We start from the raw sequence: 25,367 nt of genomic DNA, 5'->3' as shown, positions 1-25,367 counted from the left end.
CCCAATGCAGCGAGACAAATAACAATAATAATCAGCCTTAGCAAATCCAGTGTCATCATCTATGGAACACCTTCTCCCATAATAGTAAAAGATTCATATAACAATGCCATTCCAAATATCTCTTGACAAAACTGCTTGAGCACTTTACTTAACCCCACACTGTTCTTCTCAGATCACATAGGCTTCATAATTAGTAAGCTACTAGGACAATTTTCATTCTGTAGAAGAATAGCATACCTTTTATCACCTAAAGCATGACAATTGCTAGTATAAATATATACTCGCTCCTAATTTTTTATGTGTTTTACCTCTCCTGACCCTACACGCTAGTACCGACACCCAAAAGCTTTAATTGCTACAAAATAAAATATGTATAAAATATTCCATTTTGTACTCTTAGCAAGCCATTCCACACACCACTGTGACTTACTAGAAAGATTCTTCTTTCTCCCAATCCAACACAGACCCATATTAATACTTACTACTGTTATATTCAAAATCATGGCTCTTGGCCATTGTCCCTCCACCCCCCCCCCAAAAAAAAAAAAAAAAACTAGACGCCACATTTGAGCACCATCCTGTGTTTTCAGAAATTCACAAGAGAAGTGGATAGTCCTTACAATGCCTAGATTTGGCACCTCCACAGGGGAAAGGGCTTTCATTAAAAGTGACCCAACCATCTGGAACCACCTACCCTATGGAAGTAAGGTCTCTTAATTTCTTCTGCAATTCAGGACCATGCTAAAAGATCACCTTAAGCAAAAATCATAATGTACCTGTCTCAGGGACACAGATTAAGGAGCAAGGAATCACAACACCAGCAAACCTATAATCTCTATTGCCTCCTCTTTGTACAGCAAGATCCTTTATTTGTATTTTGTAAATAGAATCCCGGTGTAAATATTGTAAATAATATTTTTGGGGGAAAAATCCCTCTTGCTGTAAATACTATAAACTGTTCAAATGTTAATTCTACTACTATAAAAGCATGAAGTTACCTATAAGTGTGAATATCAACTTTGTTTAATGTTTCTTTACTGCTTAAATGTATGTTGTGATGTCACTTATGTTTGCTGCTCCCCTGGAGCCTAGGTCATGTCTGAAAAGGGTCAGCTGATCAGCCCACCTACCATGTTATCAAATTGCAATAAACAAATAAATTCATACTTTGAAAGAATTGTAGAAGGTATTGCCTTGGGGATCATAAGAACAGTACATGTATGCAAATGTTATTTAATTGGCCATTACTGTGTCTTAAATAATGAACATGCTGTACACTGAAAACTGTTCATGCTAATTAGCTGACTCATTAGTCTCTGTAATGGAATGGTAAGCAAATTCCTGAGGGCCTGCAATGTAACTAATCTACAAGAAGCATATTTCTGGGGCACATTCAGCAGAACGAGATTCATACTCTGCAGCCATAAGATTATTAAGACGTGCACATGGTTCAAATCTCTATGACGCAAGCATATTCCCTCTATGCTGTGTTACTTGCTAAAAGGTAATTATACTGAATAGAGTCAAAACTGCAAACAAAAAATAATCTATGAAGGAAACAATATGTGTTTTTTGAAAATATACATTTCCCTACAAGAAGCATGCCTGCTTTAATTTAAACTTACTTCGCTTTGAATCTTCTGTGCTTCCTTGGAAACTTGATATGTTGGAGTATCAAGAAATTCTAGCATTGTATTCCCCTTTGATTTTTCATATGCTTCTTTATATTTGACCTGCAAATTAAAGAATTTCAGTGAAAATGTTAAGTGCTGCAAAAGGCACATTGTCAAATGAAGTAGTTCAAAATGTTTTTTCAGAAGGTAAGGTAGTGTGCTCTGTTCCCACCCAAAGATCACATGTTTTGACTCATCGCTTACAACCATACCCCTAAACTTCTTTGCTCAAGAAGTCTGGGCAAAACTAACATTAAAAGGTGGGGTACAAAGGCCCTGAATCAGGAGCATTTTTTAAATATTACTCAAATTTACTGAAAAAAGTTAACAGAACCACATGATTTGCATCAACAAGCATTTTCTAAACAATAGTACATATGAAACTTTAATATCTGGCATTACTGACTGACCGTAATCCTTAGTTATTTACCAGAGGAAAAAAGAATTATGGAGGGACACGGCGCACATATGAAGCAAAACCAGGAATAGTCAAGAGATTTGTTTGCAGTATAACAAAAGCTACTATGTTCATAAAGCACTGCTTAAGACTTGAAATAGCTGTTTACACTCATAGTGTGGAAGAGGATATCTCCTATTGGCTCACTTACTCATTGCTAGAGATAAAAATATTTCTCAATGGAATGACTTTGCTTCAGTAAAGACTGGTCAGGATGTTCTGGAATATACAGTGGGGCATGCTGCTCCTTCAAAGGCAGTGTAGCTGCTTCTCTAAGAACAGTGATGATAACACAGATGTGTATATGAGTGGAAATCATGGAGATTACATTCCTAATACAGATACTCGTGTTTTACACTAAAAAAATAATTTTACATACATGAACTCTGGGAAAGTTGAGAAAATTCCTTTTGTATGCTATAGGGATGCATTTCAGCAAAAAAGAACATGACAGATCTATGGGATGTAGGGGGACCTCTTGGTAGTGGCCAAACACGGCTGCAGGACCTAGATCTTGAGTGAGAGGTTCTATCACATGCTGTAGAAGTCTGACAAGGCCTGACTGTCTTCTTCTAAAAATACATATAAATACTTGCAGTACTTCCTTGAGATACAGGTTCATAGGTTCATAGGTAGGCACTAGGCTATTGGCCCTAGGTCCTATATAAGCCTAGCCAAACTGTACCCTAGCTTTTGCCACCCAAGAAAATCATTTTCCTGTGCCCCTGTCAAGCAGAGCCACAGAAATGATCCCTGGAGTGAATTTCCTATCTCCCTTCCAATCATCAAGATTTTTCTTGAAGAGTGCTAATGAGGAGCTTTGTTTGATATATATAGGTAGTTTGTTCCAGAGTATGGGAAGTCTCTGGGAGAGGAATCTATCCCTCCAGCATGTTCTGTTTATTGTGGTGACAAGGTTTAGGTCTTTAGAGCGTGTAGCTCAGAGGGATTGGGATTTATTTAAGTGGAACATGTCCAACAGCTATGGGTTTGACATAGCTTTGCATGTTAGGCAGAGATAGTCTCTGAGTAGAAGATACGTGACGGAGTAAAGCTGGAGTTTTTTGAGACGGTCTGCATAGGGCATCTGTTTGAGGCTGGTAATCCTCTTTGTGAGGTATTTCTGTGGCCTTTCCAGTTGTTGTAGATGTCTTGTGAGGTACATACCAAAAGGGGCATTGTACTCTATAATGGGTCTAATGAGTGATGAGTAGAGGGGAATAATGACCTCTTTTTTCCTGGAGGAGAATCCTTTTGTGATGAGGTGTGCCATGTAGAAGGATTTCCTGACTACTGTGGCGATGTGATTATCAAATGAGAGACTACTGTCCATCTGTGTTCCAAAGTCTCTTATCACACTTTCGATGTTAAGTAGACTACTGCTTATCTGCTAGTTCATGGGTACAGAGGTTTTACTAAAAGGGATGACAATGCACTTTTTGGCATTGAGCTTGAGGCCATGGCTTTGACACCAGGCATCTGTCTCAGTGAGGCCCTTTTGTAGGATGTCCACGTCATTAGGAGTTTTGATTATGGCTCCTAGTTTGCAGTCATCTGTGAACTTTGTTAGCCAAAGACCTTCTGTGTTAGCCTGTACTTCAGAGAAGTAGATACCAAATAGGAGAGGACCTAGGACTGAACCTTGTGGTACTCAACTTGTCACTGGTCTGAAGTTGGATTTAGAGTCTGCTACTTTCACAGTGTGGGTTCCATCAGTGAGCCAGTTGGCAAACCATCTTGTGACATAGGGATTTATACCTAGTTTAGTGAGTTTATTTATAATTCCAGAGTGGGGGATGGTGTCAAAAGCCTTGGTGAGATCTAGATAGGCTGTGTGAACCACCTTACCCTCATCTACAGCTTTGGTGACTGTTTCAAAGAAGTCGATCAGGTTTAGGAGACATAATCTGCCTTTGACAAACCCGAACTGGGTAGGGTCCAGAGTTTGGAAATTACCAATGTCATTGTTTATAAGTTCCATGATGATAATTTCCATAGCCTTGCAGACCAGGCTCGTCAGGCTAATGGGGCGGTAGTTCCCGAGTTCCATGGTGGCTCCCACTTTGTGGAGTGGGATAACCGTTGCTATACGCCATTCTGTGGGCACAAACCCAAAGGTGAGGCTATGATTGAACATGGTACTTAGGTGGGGTGCCAATTTGTTCTGCAGTTCATGTAGAACGCAGCCTAGGATGTTGTCTGGTCCCATGGATGCTGTCTTCTTGGCTTTGGAGAGTGTGTTTTTTACGTGTGCAGCCGTGATTACAGGAACTTTGCATTTTTCCAGTATAGAGATGGGCCCTTTAGGGGATGAAAGAGGGGTAAAGTTAGCACTGAACCTATCTGCCAGGATGTTGGCAATATCAGTTGGTTCTGTATATTTAGTGCCATTGTGCTGTAACTCAGAGCAGATCTGAGTTTTGCCATTGAGATTCTTGACATAGCTATAGAATGTTTTGTGGTTGTCTTTAGAATCAGTGGTGATTTTGTTTTCATAACTAGCTTTGGAGGATTTTATGAGGGATTTCAGCTTCTTACTGAGGCTGACCACGGAGTTCCTCCAATCATGGGATTTTACTCTTTTTTGCAACAGATTCTTTCTTCTGTTGTAGAGTTTGTTTATGGCAGGGGACCACCAGATTGGCTTCCTTTTTTTGGAGGATAGCATCTTGGTTCTGTTAGGGATTGCACAATCCATGCACTCGTGTAAGTGCTTATAAAGTGCAATTGTATAGGATTCAGCAGTTGTACCGCTATTGTCCGTCTGCATGGGTGTCATGAAGTTTGCCACTTCTGTGTTAAGCGTGAAGTTGGCTTTGGAGACTTTTTTTACAGTGGTTTCCCTAATGGGGAGTGTGGGTGGGATGTGGATGTCTAGGGTGATTTGCTTGTTGTTGGATCTGACCAACAAGGAAATGACCTCTGGTGTGCAACACCGGTTGCCCATGTTGGTAATGACCAGGTCTAGGATATTGCTTCCCCTGGTTGGGGTGTGGATAAGTTGATCCAAGGCGTTGGAATTTATGAATTCCAGAAAATGTTGAGCACAAGAGTTGGTACATGAGTAGTTTTCCCAGTAAATGGTGGGGTAGTTGAAATCGCCTATTATTAGGGTGTTAGGTTGTACCCTAACATTTTCCAGTGTATCAAGAAATGAGGAGTGGGAATCCTGGGGCATGTTGGGGGATCTGTAGCAAACTAAAATTTGGATTGCGGTCTTGCCCAGAGTTAGTTGAACTTGGATAATCTCGGATGCATTATGCTAAGCAACTAACCTGGAGGTGTGGATATCCTTAATGAATATTGACACACCTCCACCTTTAGTGCTTTGGTTCAGGTTAGGTGGCCGAAAGGTGTGGTATGAATAATGCAGGGGTGCTCTCTGGAGCCTTGAACCAGGCCTCTGTCACTGCACAGATGTCGATGTTCTCCATTTTAAGGAGTGCCTCGAGTGAGTGCATTTTGAGGTTTAGACTTCTTTTATTAAGTAGCATTACCCTCAGATTTTGCTTGCTTGTACCTGTTATGGTGGTGAATTTGTCATATGAATCTTGTCTGAAAAAGGCACTATGGGGTGGCAAGAGCTTTAGCCAGTATCTGGAATCCCAAAGGTGACAGGTGCAGGCCATCTCTGACAAAGCATCGTGGTTTGTCGGTCATGTCATCCCAGGCAGACATATACTGGATCCCCTTAGAATGACACCAGAAGCTTAGCCAATTGTTGAAGTCAGTAATTTTGTCCTTGTACTGTGGTATCATTCTGGGTGATGGCAGGATGCTACTCAGGGCTGGGGTCATACCTGCCTGGGCTACAAGATCAGACAACTCCTCCATGTCTCTTTTCATGTAGTCCAGAGAGGTATGTCTCAGGTCATTCACACCAACATGGACAATGACAGAGTCATATTTGTACTTGTTGTGGAGTGACCTGAGTGCATGCATTATTTGGCAGATCCTGGGACTTGACATGCAGCTGACAGTAACTTTCTCCTTGTTTAGCCTGGTGAGTGGAACATCAGTGTGCCTGACTATAGAATCATCTGTGACTAGAGTGTTGGGTACGTTGCTATGCCTTATGGGCTGTGGTTGAGTGGCACACTGAGTTTGTGGGCTATGTGTTGTTTGGGTTGTGTTGGGGGGTGAAGGTTGCTTGCGTTTCTGCTTTGGAGGTCCCTGTTGCTTGGATAGATTTTTTTGAGAGCCTCCACGAATGTAGGTGTGTGTTTTGTGTTTCTATGTTTGTGTTTTGGTGGTGTAGGTTTTGAGGGACTATGTGATGAGTGTGGTGTGGTGCAAGTGTTTAACTTCTCCTCTTGACTGTCTAGTCCAGTCTTGGGTGAAGAGAGCTTTGCTTCCAGTTTGGCTATATAAGTGCATCTCTCACAGGTTGTATTGTTGGGTGGTAGGAGGAGAGGGTTGTCTGTGTACATGAGGCAATTGCTGCATTGCCCCAAGATGCCCAGATTCATTAGGTAGACAGGAGAAAACACTGGGAGCTGTCCCTTAGACATTCCTGGATAGGTGCTTATTTATTAAGTACTAAAAACTGTTTTCCTCTAGACAAGTGAGGAAAGTTGAGTACTGTTTTGTAATTTGTAGCTTATGTAGTGCTTACAATGAGTTCTGAACAAGTGCTGAGCTCAAAGAAACAGATTTGAGTGCTGAAACTAGAAAACTGACTAGTTCTAAGAAACAAAATTAAGCTAGAAGGCTTCCCTCCAACACAGAAAGGCTTGGGGGCTCAGAAGCTTACAGACAGTTCTGGATACATCAAATCTGTATCTGGACTAGATAACTTACAAGAAAGGCAGGAAACAAGCTTAGATTTTTTTTTTTTGTAAAGTGGAAAGGGGAAAGGAGGAGCAGAAATGAACTGGGTTAGCCTTCTCAAATGTTCTCCCTGGATTAGGTAGAATGAAGTAATGACACTAGACTGGGAGGAGTGTCCCAGATCAAATTTACAGTAGGGGTGGTCAACTGCAAAGCCATCAAGTATAAAAACAGGATACCAATTGGGAGGGATGGTGAGAAATAAAAATCAGAACAAACAAACCCAACCAGATGCTTAACAATTGTAGAAAATTTCTAGTTAATACCTCAAACACAGTGAAACTAGCAGACAATAAAAGTGCTATAAATAACTCAGAAATAAGCAAGAAACAGGAAACTTAATGTTATATATCACAGATTAGTTGGCTCAGATCCCTTTCTCCGACTTCCTCCAATTAGCTCAGTGTGAAATGGCAGAAACACTCACAAGTTAACTTCTTAAGTAACAAAGCTGAAACCTGAAACAACTTTAAAAAAAGCTTGAAAGAACCAATGAGGTGCTTACTCCAAGGCGTAGTCAAGGCAACCCCAGTCAGCCAATGACCACAAAAATTCACTCTCACTGAAATGCTACACTGGCTCTGGCTAAGCTATGATGGCCTGGAATATGTGCTCAGACACACAGCCTCTACTAACAAACAATTAGGCACAAAACACAAGCCTGAATATGGACAATGCTACACTACCAACACTACATAGGTAGAAAAAAAACTGCAGAAATATTTAAACAGATAAAGGATCAAGGAGACTCTAGAGAATGCTTTTAGCTGCAAACATATACCTGGTTTATAGCCTACTCATGCATGTGGACACTCCCTCATGCACGCCCAGCTGTGCTTCTATTGCGTGCATGCAAAGTCCTTACTAATTTGTACAAACAGGCTGAAATGGATGCCATGTGTGCATCCATACTGTACATGAGGATCATCATGGCATTTGCCCTAACCTCTGCCATTGTTATGTAATGATGAATTTTCTCATGCATACCATGTAGTGCTCTAACCATCTCTATTGGACGCTCAGTGGCAGTAGCCTGGACTTGAACTATGTCACAGCACATCTACTGCTGGGCAAACATGGCCTTTCATGTCTCTGGAGATAACTGTGAAATATGGTTTCACTTAGCATTCTTGTGTACAGATGTGGCAGTGAGCAGGCTACATGGCATTCCCCTACCCAGTTGTAAGGTCATATCATTATGTTGAGTGTGGGGGCCTGTGCCATTCCTTCTGGAGTTATCCACTTGCTGGTAGGGAGCCCTGCCAGTACACTTTGTGACTGTGTGCCACTGTCCCAAATCTGCATCATGAAAAGAAGTGCTATGGCATTATTGTCAATTGACTTAGGGTTGTCAACATCAACCTGCTGTGCTAATCCTGTGAAGAAATATCTGAAGATGTGGTTAATGTGACCTCTGGTGTGAAAATATGATTTTTTTCTTAAGGGTATGATTCCATATTTATTATGCAGTGTCTGTAGACTTTGTGCAACACTTGATATTGATGGAGTACTTGAAGAAGCATTTAAGAGTTATATGTACACATACTTTTTTACTACACCTAGCTTGACATTAGTAAAGCCAACCAAATACTAACTTTCTGCAGTGCCTGTGTGCAGCTGTTGTAGGTGTCTGGAAGTACTGGTGTCAACACCATCTTGAATGATTCCTTCAGCATCCTCATTTGCATCAAAGTCATTGCTCATTATTGAGAGCAGGTACTCTTCATCTGGTGTTAATGGTTGAACTGCAGTACTACGGGCAATGGCATTCTGCTTATTGTTTGTCCTGCCACATCCTACTGTGTCATTAGCTCTTTTCCTAAAGGTTGCCAAGATGCAGTTCTTTCCCTCTACAGTATTTATGTCAATCACTACTTGATTCCATGCCTAAGATCTCACTAACTGTTTCAGTCCCCCTTCTCCAAAAAGATATCTCTCATATGTTCTCAGTACATACATCAGGATGTGATTCTCCTCAGGACTGAAGTTGTCTTTCCAGTGTCTTGCTCCTTGTTTCTGCATCATTTTGTTTACTTCTAGTATGTGTTACCATAGAATATATGTAACTTCAATCTGGCTTATGTATTGCATTCATTAATGACAAAGTATCGGAAGCCAGTGAAGCATTATGACTTCTGGGTTTGTCTTTCCTTTGTACAGCTGTCTGTTATACATCCGTATGCTGCAGTATGTGTGAGACTGCATAATGAAATGTAGGTCTACAAGGGTTTGGTATAACTCTGTTATAAAGTTATTAATTCTTTTGTCATGTGTTTCATTACTTACTTACAGGATGGTTGCCTCTAGGGTGGTCCTGAGCATTTCCATTGCCACAGACCAGTGTGTCTTCAGTAAAATACTGTACACATGTAAAAGTAATTTAGTCAGCAATAAATATGGCATCTTACACATCCCAAATCTTTGCAGGTAGAATCATGTAAGTATTGCAACAGTTCCTGCCTTACCAATAAATAAGAGGCTAATCCAGAAAATGTCACACCATTGTCCACTGATAACTGCCTTTTTTCAATAATTCTATGGTATCTCTTTGAATTATAGACCTGTTCACTTAATACATGCGTTCCCTTGACTTTCACATAAACACAAAGCCCAGAGGCATTTAAAATGATAGACTATAAAAGACTGGTAAACGTTTGGTCAGAGTTATGAAGTTCTTATGAAAATGAAACTTAGCCACACCTGATTCTATGAATTACATCAAAGCACAGATGTGTAAGTGCTATCAGTGAGTACCTCACTTTGTACTGTGAGCACTGTGGGAGCCTCAAATTAAATGAGAGATGCTGGTGCATGTACAGTATGTAAGGGGCTAAGCAAACTGATGTCATACCCTAGTAGGGTGTGGTTCTTACCCTAGTAGACACAGTTTCACATTGTTGCATCACATTCTGAATCTAGACTTTATTTGTGGCAATGCAATCCCTACAGCAATGCCCTAAGCTGGTTTCTGAAAGCGATCAAGATTCTACTCTACCTGCTGCAAGATCAAGATTCTCCTCTACCTGCTGCAGGACTCATACCTGCAGAAGCTGGATCAGGCCATCTCCAGGGGTATTGGAAAAAGATAGACAGTTAACAGGAGCTGAGAGATTACCTCACTTCAATGATGTGGATTCCTCACTCAGATGAGGAGTTTAGCGACATGAATGACAAACCTGCAGAGATAGAGGAGAGACTAGCTAGAAGAGTGAAGTTTGGAGGTACAAAAGTGAAGACCAGAATTTTAAAGTATGTAATCCATTTTTTACATATTAAAATAATATTTAATGACATATATCTACATATTTAGCTACATAGGTGGGTACATATACATATATGTGAGACTGAAGCAAAGTTATAGTTGTAAAAGTATGGAAGTATTGCCATCAGTCATACATATTTGAATTACTTAATAAGTAACTTTTTAGTTAATGTACTTGTACGCTGCTGTTAAATCAGAGTGTTTTTTATTTCTATTGGTGATAATACTAATAACAGATTACAAGCTCATAGCCAAGTTTGTCTGGTGAAATTCTTAGAACGCATTTTAAAATGTATTGCCTATATGTTATACTACCAAAGGCCATTGCAGTACCCCTTTGAAATCAAAGTTGAAGACCATAAAAAAGATCTTCTGCAAAAAAGGTACTTCTTCGCATAGTGCAAGTCACTTGACACAAATGTGACAAGTGACTTGATAGAATCTAAATATCAGAGACCTGAATGCATTATCAGCACTCATTTCAGAATGCTGGTACTGGCTTTAGCAAACATGGAGCACTGAACAGCTTTTGCCCTGACTGAAAATGCACTATTGTGTGATTGACAACTGACAATTATGTCCTATGATACCTTACCCCCAGGGTGGCTGCCCCCTTCACCTCCTTTGCCCCTTCCCTAGCCCTACTTCTGCATTGCATGACCTTTCTCTGAGAAATGCTTACTGCTATTGATAATGTACAGAGGATTACCAGAACTTTCCAGAACCAGAAGAATATTGCAGTCCTTCAGGATAAGCATTCCATTCCCTTTTTCTCTCCCATTTTCCTCAAATCTCTGCAGAATCTGAAGCAGTTGCAAATAACAGTTACAGAGTAGAGTGGCCCAGCTGGTCTCACAACCATGCCAGCATGGGATTACTCAACAAAATGAAACCATAGATGCATATATAACATAAAAACAAAACAACATTTCCAAAGTATATAACATGTTTTAACTTAGCAGGCTGTCATACTTACAACATCACTAAGTGATCAGTAAATATATTTATTGAGATTTATGTAACTTTATTATAGTAAATTAGTAAATGAAAGGAAATGACGTATGTTAATAATAAATATTTTGGAAGTGAAAGCATACCTGACCCTAAAGCAGTGCTTGGCAGTATTTCCTGGTACTCTGTGTAATTTCAGATAGTTTATGGCATTTCATTGCAGAAATTAAAACAGTGATTCAGTCATATTACAGTAAATGCAGTAATATCAATGAAAGCAGACCTGAACCTTAACCAGTACTTGTCAGGGTTTACTATTTACATTACTATAAGATATATAATTATATCTTATATATACTATAAGATACATAATATAAGATATATAATTAGTTAATGAGAGTTTCATTTTCAGGAAAAGTGTTACAGCTCTCATTTTGTGTCATTAAATAGAGGCATTTGCTGATTATTACTAAAGAGTCCTTTTGCAGTCTCTGCAGTTTAATTGCTTAAGCTTCCCAGGTGTGGGAAAGATCTCCACCTCCCCCTGTCCATCTGAAGACCACTTCACAGGGTAGGGGTGGTGGCATGCTGGCAAGCCAGGAACAATTGGTTCCAGAGCATGGTATCAGCCTCATTCGAGTGTGCCATGGAGAGATATTGTGACCTATAAGACTCTTTCCTGCAACAGGTACAAGATTCTCAGTCTAAGTCAGCACTGACCATAGAACCACTGGAGACCTTGACCCCTACATCACTCGGGTGTCCCTACCTATGTCCATTAGTGTCAGAGGGATCAAGACACACTGTGGAAAAACAGAAAGCGAAGTAGGCAGCCAACAATACCACAGATCCAGGTAAAAGGAAAACTCTTCTTTATTCAATTAAGCGCTTTTGTCAGACTCCACTGACTTCATCAGAATACAAATACAAAGTGAAAACACTGCTTAAATAACCCATCCCTCCTTACAAATTAATTATATAATTTCCCCCAGGAAATTAAAAATAAATGACATAACAAAGTGCAATACATTTTGCAAGAACCACAACACACAACAACTCATTGGTAGTTGGTAATCACTCATAAAAAATTCAAAGACTTCAGTTTTAGTAGGGCCATAATACTGACCCTGTCATTGAGCCCAGGTTTTATACTCGCATTAAGTTTGATTTGCCACTTTAATTCAAGGAGTTCCAAAAACTCTTCCAACGGACCACCCCTTAAACCCAGGTCAGCATGATCAATGGCACAAAACTTAAACTTATGCAAAGGAAACATCTCAATATGCTTGTACAACACATTTTTGTTGTTTTTCTGCCAAATTTCATAGCCATGTTCATAAACCCGTTGCTTGAGGGCCCTCTTAGTTTTGCCCACGTAAAATCTATCATGAGTCACACAGAGCAACATACACTACCCCTTTTGAAAACAGTAATACCTTTTCTTTGGGTAGATAAACCTGTAGTTCTTAATGAAAATCTCCCCTCTGATCACAATAGATGAGCAGTGAGCACACTTGCCTTATTTAAAACAACCCCCATTTTTTTGAAAACCTCAAGTTCTTTTCCAAAAGGTCCTTAAAGCAGGTGTCTTTTTTATAAACTACAACTGTTTTTTCACCAAGGACCCCAACACTCTCTTCATCCATAACAAAAATTTTCCAAAATTTCTCAATTATTTTCCTGATGTCATAAAAATCAAGTGTATAAAGTATGATCAAGGCCCTAAAATACCTATCGTTAGCTAACCGAGGGTCCCAACAGACTCAATGTTGCCACATAGCAATTTGACAATGTACCCAGTGTGCCTTTTGTGTTTGACTTCATTCTCAATAATATTAACAAAATGGGAGGGGGGGTAGCCTCTTTTGACTAACATGCCATTTAATGTCTCACATTCTTTTTGAAAACCATCGTCCTCTGAGACCATCTTGGCAACCCTGACCTACTGGCTTTTAACCAGGGCCTTTTTCTGATGTTCAGGGTGCCAGCTTTCAAAGTGCAATAGTGCATTAGAATACATAGGTTTCCTATATAACAGAGAAATAAACACCTTTTTGGTATAGTCTTTTTTGATAGTAATGTCTAAAAAGTTCAGACTATTCCTATCCTTAATCATAGTGAATTTAAGGAAATCAGTGGTCACACTGATGTATTAACTCTTTCAATTTTGTGTCACTACCCTTCCACAAAATTACTATACCATCTAGGTAGTGCCTGTACAAGACCCAGTACCTTTTGTACTCTGAGTTCCTAAGGCATTTGTCTTCCCAGTAGGCCAATACTGTGTTTGCGAATGCTGGGGCACAACAATCACCCATAGCAACCCCCTGTCTTTGTTTGAAAATATGACCATCAAAACTAAGGTAGTTGTTATCTAAAATCAGTTGCATACATGTCCGCAGGGTCAGTATTGTGACATGGCCCCAATCAGTGTTAAAACATAAATATTCATAAAACCATTCAAGGCCTTCTTTGTGAGGTATCACAGAAAAAAGGTCCTTAATGTCTAAAGTGACCATTATAAGCCCATCATCATACATGTCTGGTTTTATTTTTGCCAGGAAATCCCAAGAGTCTCTGATAACCCACTTTCTACCATCCAAAATAGTCTTCACTTTCCCATCAATATATTTGGCTATGCCAAAGGTTTTGGAGGCCTTAGCATCAACAATAGGTCATAGGGGTGGGTTACAGACAGATTTATGCATTTTTGGGATCCCTAAAATGGTAGGGATTCTAGGGGACCTCTGCTCTAAGAGACTTTAAATTTCTAAGCTGATTTGTCCATTTAGCAACAATTCATCCAAAGTAAGATCAATGTTCCTGTAGGATATATTCATTTCATTGACAGAGGTCTCAACATATGTATCACTATATAGCAGATCAAATATTTTACTATCATATTCAGAAGTGTTCATAATAAAGAGACCCCCACCTTTATCAGGTTTCATTAACCTAATCTCCGGATTACATATAACATCTTGGAGAAGTACCCACTCCTCGTAGTTTAAACTATTAACAACAATTCATTTCTGGTGTGTGAGAAGTTCCCTAATTTCATTTTCATACAAAGCTTCAAAGATTGAAGTAAGGGGGTGCACCAGTGGAATAAATATACTGGGCCTGTGAGGTAAATGCAAAACCACTGTTTGGTTGTTGTTCTTAAAGTACAAAGCCAAATTAAGCTTCCTACAAAAAAGTTTTAAATTCACGATAGTGTCAACCAAGTTGGCATTCCTAGCTGGGACAAAATTCAAACCTTTTGAAAATAAATTAGCCCAGTTAAAATCAACATGAACATGGCTATAGTTAGACACTGTAAAATTGCCATCCAAGTTTTTAACCATTGAAATAACATTGGCCATTTCAGTCATCTGTTCTGAGCTTCCCTCATCCCCCTCCACTGGTTCTGGTAGTTGTTCTGCCCGTTCCTGAAATTGCCAGGCCTCATCTCCCTCTGGTTCCAAGTTCTCTCTGATCTCCTCACTGGTGGAGGTTTTAAAGGGACATCCTTATTCAAATAATCATCCATCTCCAAAATTTCCTCATGAGCTTCATCATATTCCATAAAGGTTCTATCAAAATAGTGAGCTTGTTGCCCTTCTGGGGGCAACAAAACACACCTGCTTTAAGGGCCTTTTGGAAAAGAACTTGAGGTTTTCAAAAAATGGGGGTTGTTTTAAATGTGGCAGGTGTGCTCACTGCTTGTCCTTTGTGGACTGAGGGAAGGTTTTAATTAAGAACCACGGGTTTATCTACCCAAAGAAAAAGGTATTACTGTTTTTCAAAAGGGGTAGTGTATGTTGCTCTGTGTAACTCATGCGATGGATTTTACGTGGGCAAAACTAAGAGGGCCCTCAAGCAACGAGTTTATGAACATGGCTATGAAATTAGACAGAAAAACAACAAAAATGCATTATACAAGCATATTGAGATGTTTCCTTTGCATAAGTTTAAGTTTTGTGCCTACTTCATTTAGTGTTAGAGGGATATTTGATACCCTCCAGACCATGATGAAACTGGGATTTTGGTCTTCCATACCCTCATTTTTGTCTCTGTCTGCCATCAGAATGTATAGTCTCCCCCTCCAATCTTCAGCATACCATAGTGCCCCAATCTGAGTTGTCTGTGTTTCATGTCTTGTGACTTAAAAATTATTTAACTCCTCCCTGTTCTTCTCTCTCTCTCTCTCTCTGGCACACTCTGTCTTCCTTTCCCAGTTCATTTACTAAATAAAAACTGGAAAAAATGGGGGTCTATCAGTTTTAAAAACAATACTCATCCTCTCCCACCTCTTCTTATACAACCCTCCGTGTTCCTTTTATGTTTCTCCTTGTCTGCACTCTCCCCTAGTTCTAACTGTCCAATTTTCTCTTTTATAAAAGCTCTGGGTGCCTGTATACTATCCTATCTAGAGCTAGGATCCTGCAACATCACACATGCACTCAGATCACTGCACCACAGGTAGCAATATAATTCTATCATAGTTCATGTGGGGGTAAATACTGTAAAACATACCTCACTGAACTGTATGAAAAGAGACACTATGGATATTTCTAAACATGTGTCACAGACAGGGTAAGTGCCTTGCATTCAGCAGCATTCTACCTTCACCAAGGATGATGCCTAAGTATGAGCAGAAAACAATTTATTTTAATAATTGGCTTAGGTTATGGTGTCACGCCAGGGGATTCCAATATAAATCAGCATGGGAGAACATGGTTAACAGACCACTTTGCTTTGCTAAGGATGGTCTGCACCTGCCCCCACAGATAGTGTCTAAAACTCTATCCATCCCTTACTGCCTATTTTAGGCAATGTCAAAATGACAAAACTACCAGAACAGCAAAAAAAAAAAAAAAAAAAAAAAAAAAAAAAAGATTTAAAGCAACCTTAACGTGTTACTACTCAATACTAGGAGCCTAAACAAGAAACTCTACACCCTACAAGTTCTCCTCACCTTGGAGAATGTAGGCATCTGTGCTGTTACCAAGCCTTGGTTTAAAGACACTGGAAGTACTCTGGCAGTGAACAGCTAAAATGTCTTCCACACATTTAGACCAACAGCAGCACAGACGGGGCTAAAAGTGGAGGTGTCTCAGTCCACATTAGGAGCAAATACAGCTCTAGGTTGGTTAAACAGGATGATGGCTGAGAGTTCATCCAAGTCCAAGTCTCCATAGTCAAGGTTCCCTACCATGTCCTGGACAGCTACAGTTCACTCTTTATGACCTTCAAAGTTCAATGCTTTTACCTATACCTACTAGAGGTGCTCAGCATCCAATCAAATGACCTATTAATGGGAGACTTTACCTAATCCTCTACCAACTGAGAAATGTGTACTGCCTCTAACTGTCACACACAGTGCTTCTTGTACTTCATTAACACAAACACCCCTGACCAGATAGTGCCTCTCCAATCAGAGGCTGAAAAATATTGAACTTTGTACTTACCAGCATGGGAGAGCATTGCACCCCCTACTGTGGCACATCCTCATTGGTAAAGTTGTACCACAAGGCTATCTCCCTTGAAATAAAATTCAGCCCAGAAAACACAACTAAACACATACCAGTTAGGAACTATACTAAAGCAAACTACATCCTATTAAGTAACAGTTTGTCAAAATTCATGGCTCCCCCAAACCCTGAGAACACAGCTACCTATGCAGAATTATTTATAGAACCTCTATACAAACATGTAAATTGCTGCATTGTGGCTGCATTGAGGCTGCCATACCTTCAAGAAATAAGCCTAGATATAACACCAAAAACAAACCACATTGGTGAAATCTTTACCAGACTATATGACAAAAGAAAAAAGTCTCTGATTCAACTAAAGAAACTAAGAGATCTAATAAAGTCTGTCAAGGCCAATTATGAGGTCAGGATGGTCTCCCAGGATACAGACAATCACAAAGCCTTCTTCAGCTATGTCAGGAATCTTAATCAACACTGTGCAGAACTCATGGCAAATGGCACAACCTTCACTGACCAGGGTGACATAGCACATCTACTGGCTGATAAATTTAGATCTAACTTCACCCACACTACCCCTCACTTCCCCATGTGAAATCCCTTCTAGCATATCCCCCCAACTATCAACAGGGACAGACCATGGAGATGCTCACTAAGGCCAAAAACTCTGCTTGAATGAGCCCTGACAACATCCAGGTTGCCTCCTAAATAGCCTAAAATATGGCCTAGCAGGACCACTTGAGGTAATCTTGAACTACACCCTCAAAACAGGTTGAATGGAGGACCGTAACAGTCATCCCTCTTCATAAGGGTGGAACATCAACTGACCTGGGAAAAACAGAACCATCAGTCTGACAAGTCTAATAAGCAAAGCCATGAAATGAATTATGGAAATAATCAACAAGGACACTGGCAACTTATAGACACTAGACCCATCCAAGTATGGCTTTTTTAAGGGAAGGTCTTACCTACTTTACCTTGTAGACTTCTTTGAGAGGGGCACTATGGCTATGGATGAGGTGAAAACAGTGGATGCCACCTATCTTGACATGGCAAGGTGTTAGATACAATACCCCACTCGGGTACTGTTTACCAACTCTCAAAACTAGGCATAAATCCCTACACAACTCATAGGACTGACAGCTGGCTCAAAGAAAGGACCCTAGATGTTAGGACTGAAGAGACCACCTCCAAAAGAGACTGGTCACCAGCAGAGTACCCTAGGGCCCTGTGTTGGTCCCGCTACAGTTTGGCATCTACTTCTCAGTCAAGGCTAATGTCAAAGGTCTCTGGCTCACCATGTTCACAGGGGAATGTAAATTGAGAGCTATCATAGATCCCACGACACCAACATATCACAAGAAGGTCTAACACAAACAAATTACTGGTGAAAATGCTACAAATTAAAACAAATTGCGAAGAAATGTAATATAGTGCCCTTTGGGAAAGCATCCACCAAAGCTAATTAATTCATCGATGAAACACCCCTAAGACTTGATACATAAGGATCTGGGAACATATGTAGACAGTAATCTGGCATTCAAGCAACACATGGCCAAGATAGTAAGAAAATATACCTCTGGCATCCCACCTGTGCCCCTGCTGGACAGGGGAAACATGTGCTGACTTTGTGGGAACATGGGCAAAATTCTTGGCTAGTCTTATAAGGGCTTCTGGGCCAATAACTTAGCATCATCCTATGAACCTATGTTGCCCAAATCAAAAGTATGGGTATGGCATCCAGGTAAAAAGAAATAATAGTACCACTCTGCTCAGCCCTTATCAGACCTGGCATTGAATACAATGCCCTTTTTGTCTCTGCCTTCAGGCACTTGAAACAGTTGGAATGCATCAAAGGTTCCTCAACAGGGGATCCAGGGTATGATTAGCTTATTCTACACAGATAGCCTTAAGGCCCTATCTCTGTACTCATTCTCCTACAGTTTACTGAGAAGCAATCTATGCCTAGCATATATGATGGACTCGGATCCAGCAGTGATGGGTCTCTTGTACATCTGCAAGACAAACAATACCAGAAACATTAGATCCAAGAACCTGTAATTTGTCTACAACATACATAGAGCCTGCTGGTGGGTCTAAAATGTCTCTCAAAGGATCCCTGTGCTACAGAATAAGCTGTTCACCTATGTGAAGCAAAGCTCATCCCTGATCCTATTCAAAGGAAACCTTGATCATTGGATAGGAAATCAAAAATTGACCCGTGGCCTGACCTCTACTTGTCTCATGGATAGAGGTCAACAGTAAGTAAATTAATCCCAAACTAACATACCCCCCCACACATAGCCCTTAGCAACCTCCTTAGTAATATACCCCATCATATAGGAATCCAAGGAATTCTGAGACAAAATTGGGTTGGGTTGCATGGCTAGGCTTGTACAGACCATGGTGGTTGTTAGCCTAGTATGAACCTATGAGCCTATGAACAAAATAAGGACACTCTCATAGTGAATAAAAAGACTTAAAAAAAGGTTTGATACCTGTGGCCACCAGTACTGAGCCAATCACAATGCAGGTCTCATTTAAAGATCTCAAGAGATCCATGCAGGGTCATGGTGACTGTGTCTTGACAAAAACATACAACAGTATTTGAGACTTTACATAAATGTGGATTCTTTGCCCTTAACTACACTGGTTTCCTGTCAGTTTATGCCAAATAAGATATGAGAAAATGTAGTGGGGATTCAGTTGCAAGGCCGAAACATTCCAGAACCGGTGCTGCTTCTTCTGACTTTGCTCATTTAAATATAGGGGTATTGACAAGATTCACATATGCCCTTCATGCATCTGTGAAGCATGGAACTATGAATAGCACCCTGTCTTCTAAAGCTGAAAAATGAAACCGACAGATGTGAAATTGAGCTTTTTTGTCACTTACCGGTCTTTTCATTTCTTTATTTAGTTTTATAACAATTTTTTGCCTCAGAATACATGCTACCTTACTTGAGGCCACTTGCTCCCCTTGTTGCTCACAAAAATAGTTCATCAAAGAGAGTCAGAGAGAGACAGAGAGAGATTTGGGTCTCTGACAGAGAGAGGAAGTACGCAGGCAAAGACCAGTGCAGCATAAGAATGAATATTTGCAGCTTTTAAAACCTGGGGATACATGGGGCTTTTTAAATGTTTCAGCCAGAAATACTTGCATAAAATATGCAAAAATCTTGGCTTACAAAACGGTGGACCATTATCAGAGATGAAAATGTCAGGGATACAGAGGTGTGAGTGAACAGATTTTAAAAGTGTGATGACAGATTATGAAGAGGTATCTTTTCATTTGATGACCTGAGGATACTTTGAGTAACAGGAAATAAAGATAAGATACTGTTTATTATTGAAATGAAATCAGTCAACAGCACAGCTTTTTGCTCTGTGGTCTTATTTCATACGGCATCATTGGTATCACAGACTATTAAATATTACTTTTATGAGACATTTTACAGAGCCGACATTTTTACCCAAACATTCTATTACATCACATGGCCATTTATTATACTTAATAAGTGCATTTTATGGGTTCACTGCAAAATTTGGTTACAAACATGGTTTTGCATAATATCACTCCATGTGATTCATGAATTTCATCATGCTGCGTGTAATACACACAAATTAGTAATGGAGTTTTTATCATTTAGCTATTCTGTTATATCATATGTGGTACAATTCTCACAAGCCACTTCTGTAGGGTGTCTGGAGCTGCAGTTTTGAGGACTGACACCTGGCCTGAGTGAAGGAATCCACTACCTTCCATCTTATAAAAGGGCAGGTGGGGGGGTTGGGTCTCTCTGACAGAGAGGAGGTACTGTGAAGTGATATGCAGGTAGGGACCTGTACACAATGAAAATGAGCATTAGAAACACTGGCCTCTCTGGTAGAGATATGAAGTATAAGAAATACACAGGCTAGGGTCTGTAGGAAGTTATCAAGTATCAGAGTCTTTGCTTCAGAGTTTATTGACCAAGAAAGAACTGCAAACTGTAGAATATTATTTTTTAGAAACCTTTTGAGTTCACATGTTAATACAGCAATTCTTTTTACTTTTTATTTTCAGATTTGTAATAGTGTAAAGAAGGTGCACTTGAATATAAAGCAGTGTGGACAGTGGTTGCTAACTCATATACTTTAAGCAACTGGTGCTCTAAGTCATTATCAGTGTGACAGGTAAAGATATGAATCATATCTTCTGACCTTGCCAGGTATGGAACAGCTGTCATAATTCCTAGATCCTGGAGCAAAAAGATTTTCCTAATTTTCTTAGAGATATTTAGTTAGTTTATTTGTTAACTGGGACTGATAGCTTTTTTTACTAGTGTAGTTTTTTGCAGAAAAGATGAAAGATACACTAGTAAGTAAATAAGATGTAAATCAGAACAACAAACAAAAACTTACATTGTTATTTTGCATTAGCATACATGAAGTGATAGAAGAAAATCATATAACAAAAACATTTCTAATAGACTACAATATGTACATGGACTCAAGAAGATGAGGAAGACTAACATTGTTTTTAACAGTAAATAAAGCAGATGCAGAATGGGAGAAAGAAATGTATATAAGGTGCAAGACACTGAGGGATAAAGGAATGGAACAGAAAAATGAAAGCGAAATCGGCTGTCTTACTTTGATTAGATAATCTGCTGGATTCATGAAACCTCCGTGTAAGACGTAATATGTCTTACTCGGAGGCTGCAGTTGAACGATATGATGTCAGCATGCCATGCATATTCATGAGGGCATGCTGAATCATACCCAAGTCTAACACGGTCCATGTAGGAAAGTAGGGGGCGTGTCCGATTGCCGAGTACAGCAAAGGGACACGCCCCCAGAAGAGTCAGAGTCCTGAAAGTAAACACCCACGAGCGAGTCCGCTGAAATGTCAAGGAACACAACACCACACATCCCCACAGACTAAACCCTACTGAAAATATGTAAAATGTAAAAATAGCAGTTTCCTTTTTTTTATAATTTCCAAAATGTTTGCCCGCATTTGCGCTCGTTTGCGCGGGTATGCCCTTCGCTCAACTACAGTTATTGTTGAAAAGCATATAAGATCTACATATGCAAATTAAGCAAAGTAGCAATAGCGTAGCGGTAGAGACGTCGCCCAAAGAATAGGTAGTCACGGTTCGAGCCCCACAACATCCCCCTCCATGTTTCTTTAAATAAGTATGAAACAATTCCCCGATATATATAAATTTAAGTAAAATGTAATGAAATGGCCCATGTATTTCTGAACAAAACCTATATGATGTATATATAAAAAGGATCATAATTGCCAGTAGCTTAGCAGCGCTTTAACAAGCTTAATATGAGTGCCCGTAGCTGAGCGGTGCTTTAACAAGCTTAATATGAGTGCCCGTAGCTGAGCAGTGCTTTAACAAGCTTAATATGAGTGCGCGTAGCTGAGCGGCGCTTTAACAAGCTTAATATGAGTGCTTATGGCTAAATAACGCATTACCCAGCGTAAGCCGTTTGCGCGGAGCTGCGCAGTGCGCCAACCAGCTTACCGTCGGGCAACGTTGGGCAAGCTGTAGCAAAGTCGCCTTTACACAGACACACCTACTAGCCTGTCTCGACAGTAGTAAAATAAAAAAGCAATGGCAAAGATCGAACCTGGGATACTGTGCACCATAGTCAAAGTACTGAACCACTAAGACATGACAGTTTCACTGAGAAATACAGTATTACCATAAATATAGGAATTAATGAAAATATAACCATGACAAAGCAGGTTTACTGTAAGCAGAGAAATATCCAAAATGGCCAATCACAGATAAGTGCGGGAAAACTGGCATATATAAGCCCCATAGGCGGGAATACACACCATAACTGATTGTGGTACCCATTTGCAGTCAGGATGGCAGGTGCAGGAGAGGGAAATTGCTTTAGAGCACAAAGGTGGGGTGTTGAGGAGTCAAAATGTATGGTTTGGCTCCTAGCCCATGATCATGAAGCGCAACTCATGCAGGGCCAGGTTCAATGGGGAGCGTATAAGGCAGAGGCGTGGAACCGGTTGGCACAAGATCTCACCAGTGCCACAGGCATTCCGAGGACTGGTGAACAGGTCCGCACCATGCGGACCTGAAGCGACGAAAGGAGGACCAACTGAAAAGATGGATCCAGGAGGCCCGCCAAATGCCCAATGCCCCACTACTGAGTAAGTATCCATGTAATTAAGTATGTAAGAAATGCTATCCTAGCCTATAGTATGGATAGGTATGTTACAATATTCCTTCATTTATATTACAGCTGCAGGTGTTCATTCCGCGAATCGGCAAGCCTATGCTGATAGGCTGGCGAGGTTGCGCCACCAGGCAGGTTAGTAATTATTCTGCTGGTATTGCTATAGAATATAAGTGGGACAGCTTGTAAAAGAGTTCAGTGTTGTAACCCAGTAATAAAGGTGAAATAAGCCTAGAAGAAAGATTCTGCTAGTATTGTAAGATTAGATAAGTGATGCAGCCTGGAATAGAGTATTGCAATCCAGTAATAAAGATTAAACAAGTCTCAAATAGAGTTTCCACCTGTATTGTAATATCAGATAACTGCGTTAGCCTGAAAATGAGTGTTGTAATCAATCAACAAAGGATAGACAACTGTCAAATACATCCTTGTAAATTCTGCCATATGAAATATGTGAGTCAACTGGAAAGGATTGTTGTAACCCAGTAATAAATGTTAATAAAACCTAGAATTAAGTACTATCCTGAAATGTAAATATAAAATAAGTGAGAGAGTGTGAGAAAGAGAGTTTGAAACTACCAAGAAAGCTGTAATAAGTCTGGAATAAAGGTATACTGCATTCACTACATAATGAAATGAATGAGACAGCCACAACCAAAGAGTGTAATGTGTTAAATAAAATACAGAACATGGACTGTGTCCGTCCCACAATTTTGATATGTTGCTGTACCCTTGCATTATGGAGATAGTATGGTTGTGTGAAATGTTGAACATCCACAGTTGTCTAGACCCGTATAAATCAAATGTAGCAGGATGCTTTACCTGAACACAGCCAGATATGAACATATATGAATAAAAATGGAATGTATATTAATGTAGCAGTAATATCCCCATCACCAACATTCCTAAGGTTACATACAGGAAACTGTACTAATACATATAGGGGATATATATCTGCATCTACTAGGAATATACAGTATATGTATAGGTAGTTTAAGTTGTTAATGTAATATTTCTCCACCCTACCCTATTTTCACAAATTATGCCATTCCACACCAAACTGGGTATGTGTATTCACAATTAATTCCCATGGACATTTGTCCTGTTGGTTTATACATATCTGCATGTACATTGATGCATGTACCCTGTTCACATATCCAAACCTGATGGCCTGTTGCCACCAATCAACCCTGCATGCTGTTGGAATGTCCACTGTTGTTCTAAATATGCATGTGTTATGCTTGCTGCTCAATGTTCAGAATTCATGTGTGTTTGGTTAATGGGAATACTGATGCATGCTGTTACAACTAATTTTGAATGGTGTTGTTTGTTACTAACCCAAAATACCATAAAATACTGCTAAACATAGGACAACAGGGAAGGCGGGTTCCAGCGGACCCACCTCTCCCACCTCAGCTGGCGAGTGCACCTGGCACCAGTGCCCAGGCCAGGACCTCCTCCTCCGGTGGCCCTGTGCCACCTTCAGGTGGAAGTGCTGCAGGGGATGGGGCTCGTCCCCCTCTGCAAGCGTGGCCAGAGGAGAGCCTCCACTCACCCTCCATAGGGTCCAGTCTGTGGTGCGTAGTGAGATCAGGTGTCCCATGACTGATCCTCTACGCCAGCTTGAGGCGAGAGTGGTGCAACTCACGGGTGTGCCTGCCCATCCTATGCAGCCCCCAGCACAGCCCTGGCCTGGGCTGTGAAGGCGAAGTGGTAACTGCCTATGGGTGGGGATCTCAGTTCCACTGTTGCCATCTGTGGGCTCATGGGCTTGCGATATCCAAACATCCATCCCCGTCAATTGTGTTTACCCCCCACATGTGTCATACTCCGCCCCTGTATGCATCTCATTTGTCTTGTCTGTTAACCTCCCCAACCTATCTCCCCAAATATACCTACTTCCTGTACCTCAGACTCCACTCTCACCTGAAAAAAGAAATAAAAAAAGGGTACTCTGTTCCCACAAAAAAATTACGCCCCATACATAGCTGCCCATTTCGCATACATGTCTGCTGGACATGTAAACTGATAATTACAATTGGCTGTACAACATATTTTATTGTCCTCAGCCCTCTCTCAGGGGTGAAAGGTGTCAAATCTCACACTAAATTTCTAACATATGCACAGCTGTTGCTGGTAAAGAATTGGGCAGCTATGGGCCTTTCCTACATCCTTCCTGCACATCCCGAGCTTGTTTTCCTACTGTCCTACCCTCTTTGTGCCCCCTTTTTCACCACTTTCCTATTTCCCCATTTTCTTTTCTTTAAAAGAAAATAGCGTGGGTGTTAGCGAGAGTAAGCACCTTTAAGCAGTAGTCAGCGGCTGTGCGCTTGTGTGCGCTTAGCTAAGCGTATATAAGCATAGCTAAGCGTTGCGCAAACTCATGCAAATCCGCTTACAACTGCTTAAAAGTGCCTTAGTCACTCTGTATGACAAGGCCTGTAGTCTGCTCATCAGCAAAATAAAATACCCCTGTCATTCTCGAACCTAGGAACTTGGAACACTAGACTGCATGAATTACC

General features: G+C 40.4%; 1 protein-coding gene across 3 annotated transcripts in view; it reads right to left on the bottom strand.

The window, feature by feature from the left end:
* Positions 1-25,367, bottom strand: part of LOC122796246 (nebulette-like) — a 1,283,698-nt gene that overhangs the window by 693,136 nt on the left and 565,195 nt on the right. For all 3 annotated transcript variants that reach the window (XM_044064567.1, XM_044064568.1, XM_044064569.1), the window contains exon 11: positions 1,626-1,733. In XM_044064567.1, coding sequence (XP_043920502.1) covers positions 1,626-1,733 — 108 coding nt within the window. The remainder of the gene's footprint in view (positions 1-1,625; positions 1,734-25,367) is intronic.

This window comes from Protopterus annectens, chromosome 3.part0 (genome assembly GCF_019279795.1).
Source record: "Protopterus annectens isolate FY-2018-M chromosome 3.part0, PAN1.0, whole genome shotgun sequence".
In the NCBI taxonomy this organism is placed as follows: Eukaryota; Metazoa; Chordata; order Ceratodontiformes; family Protopteridae; genus Protopterus; species Protopterus annectens.
This window is presented reverse-complemented; position numbering and strand designations above follow the sequence as displayed.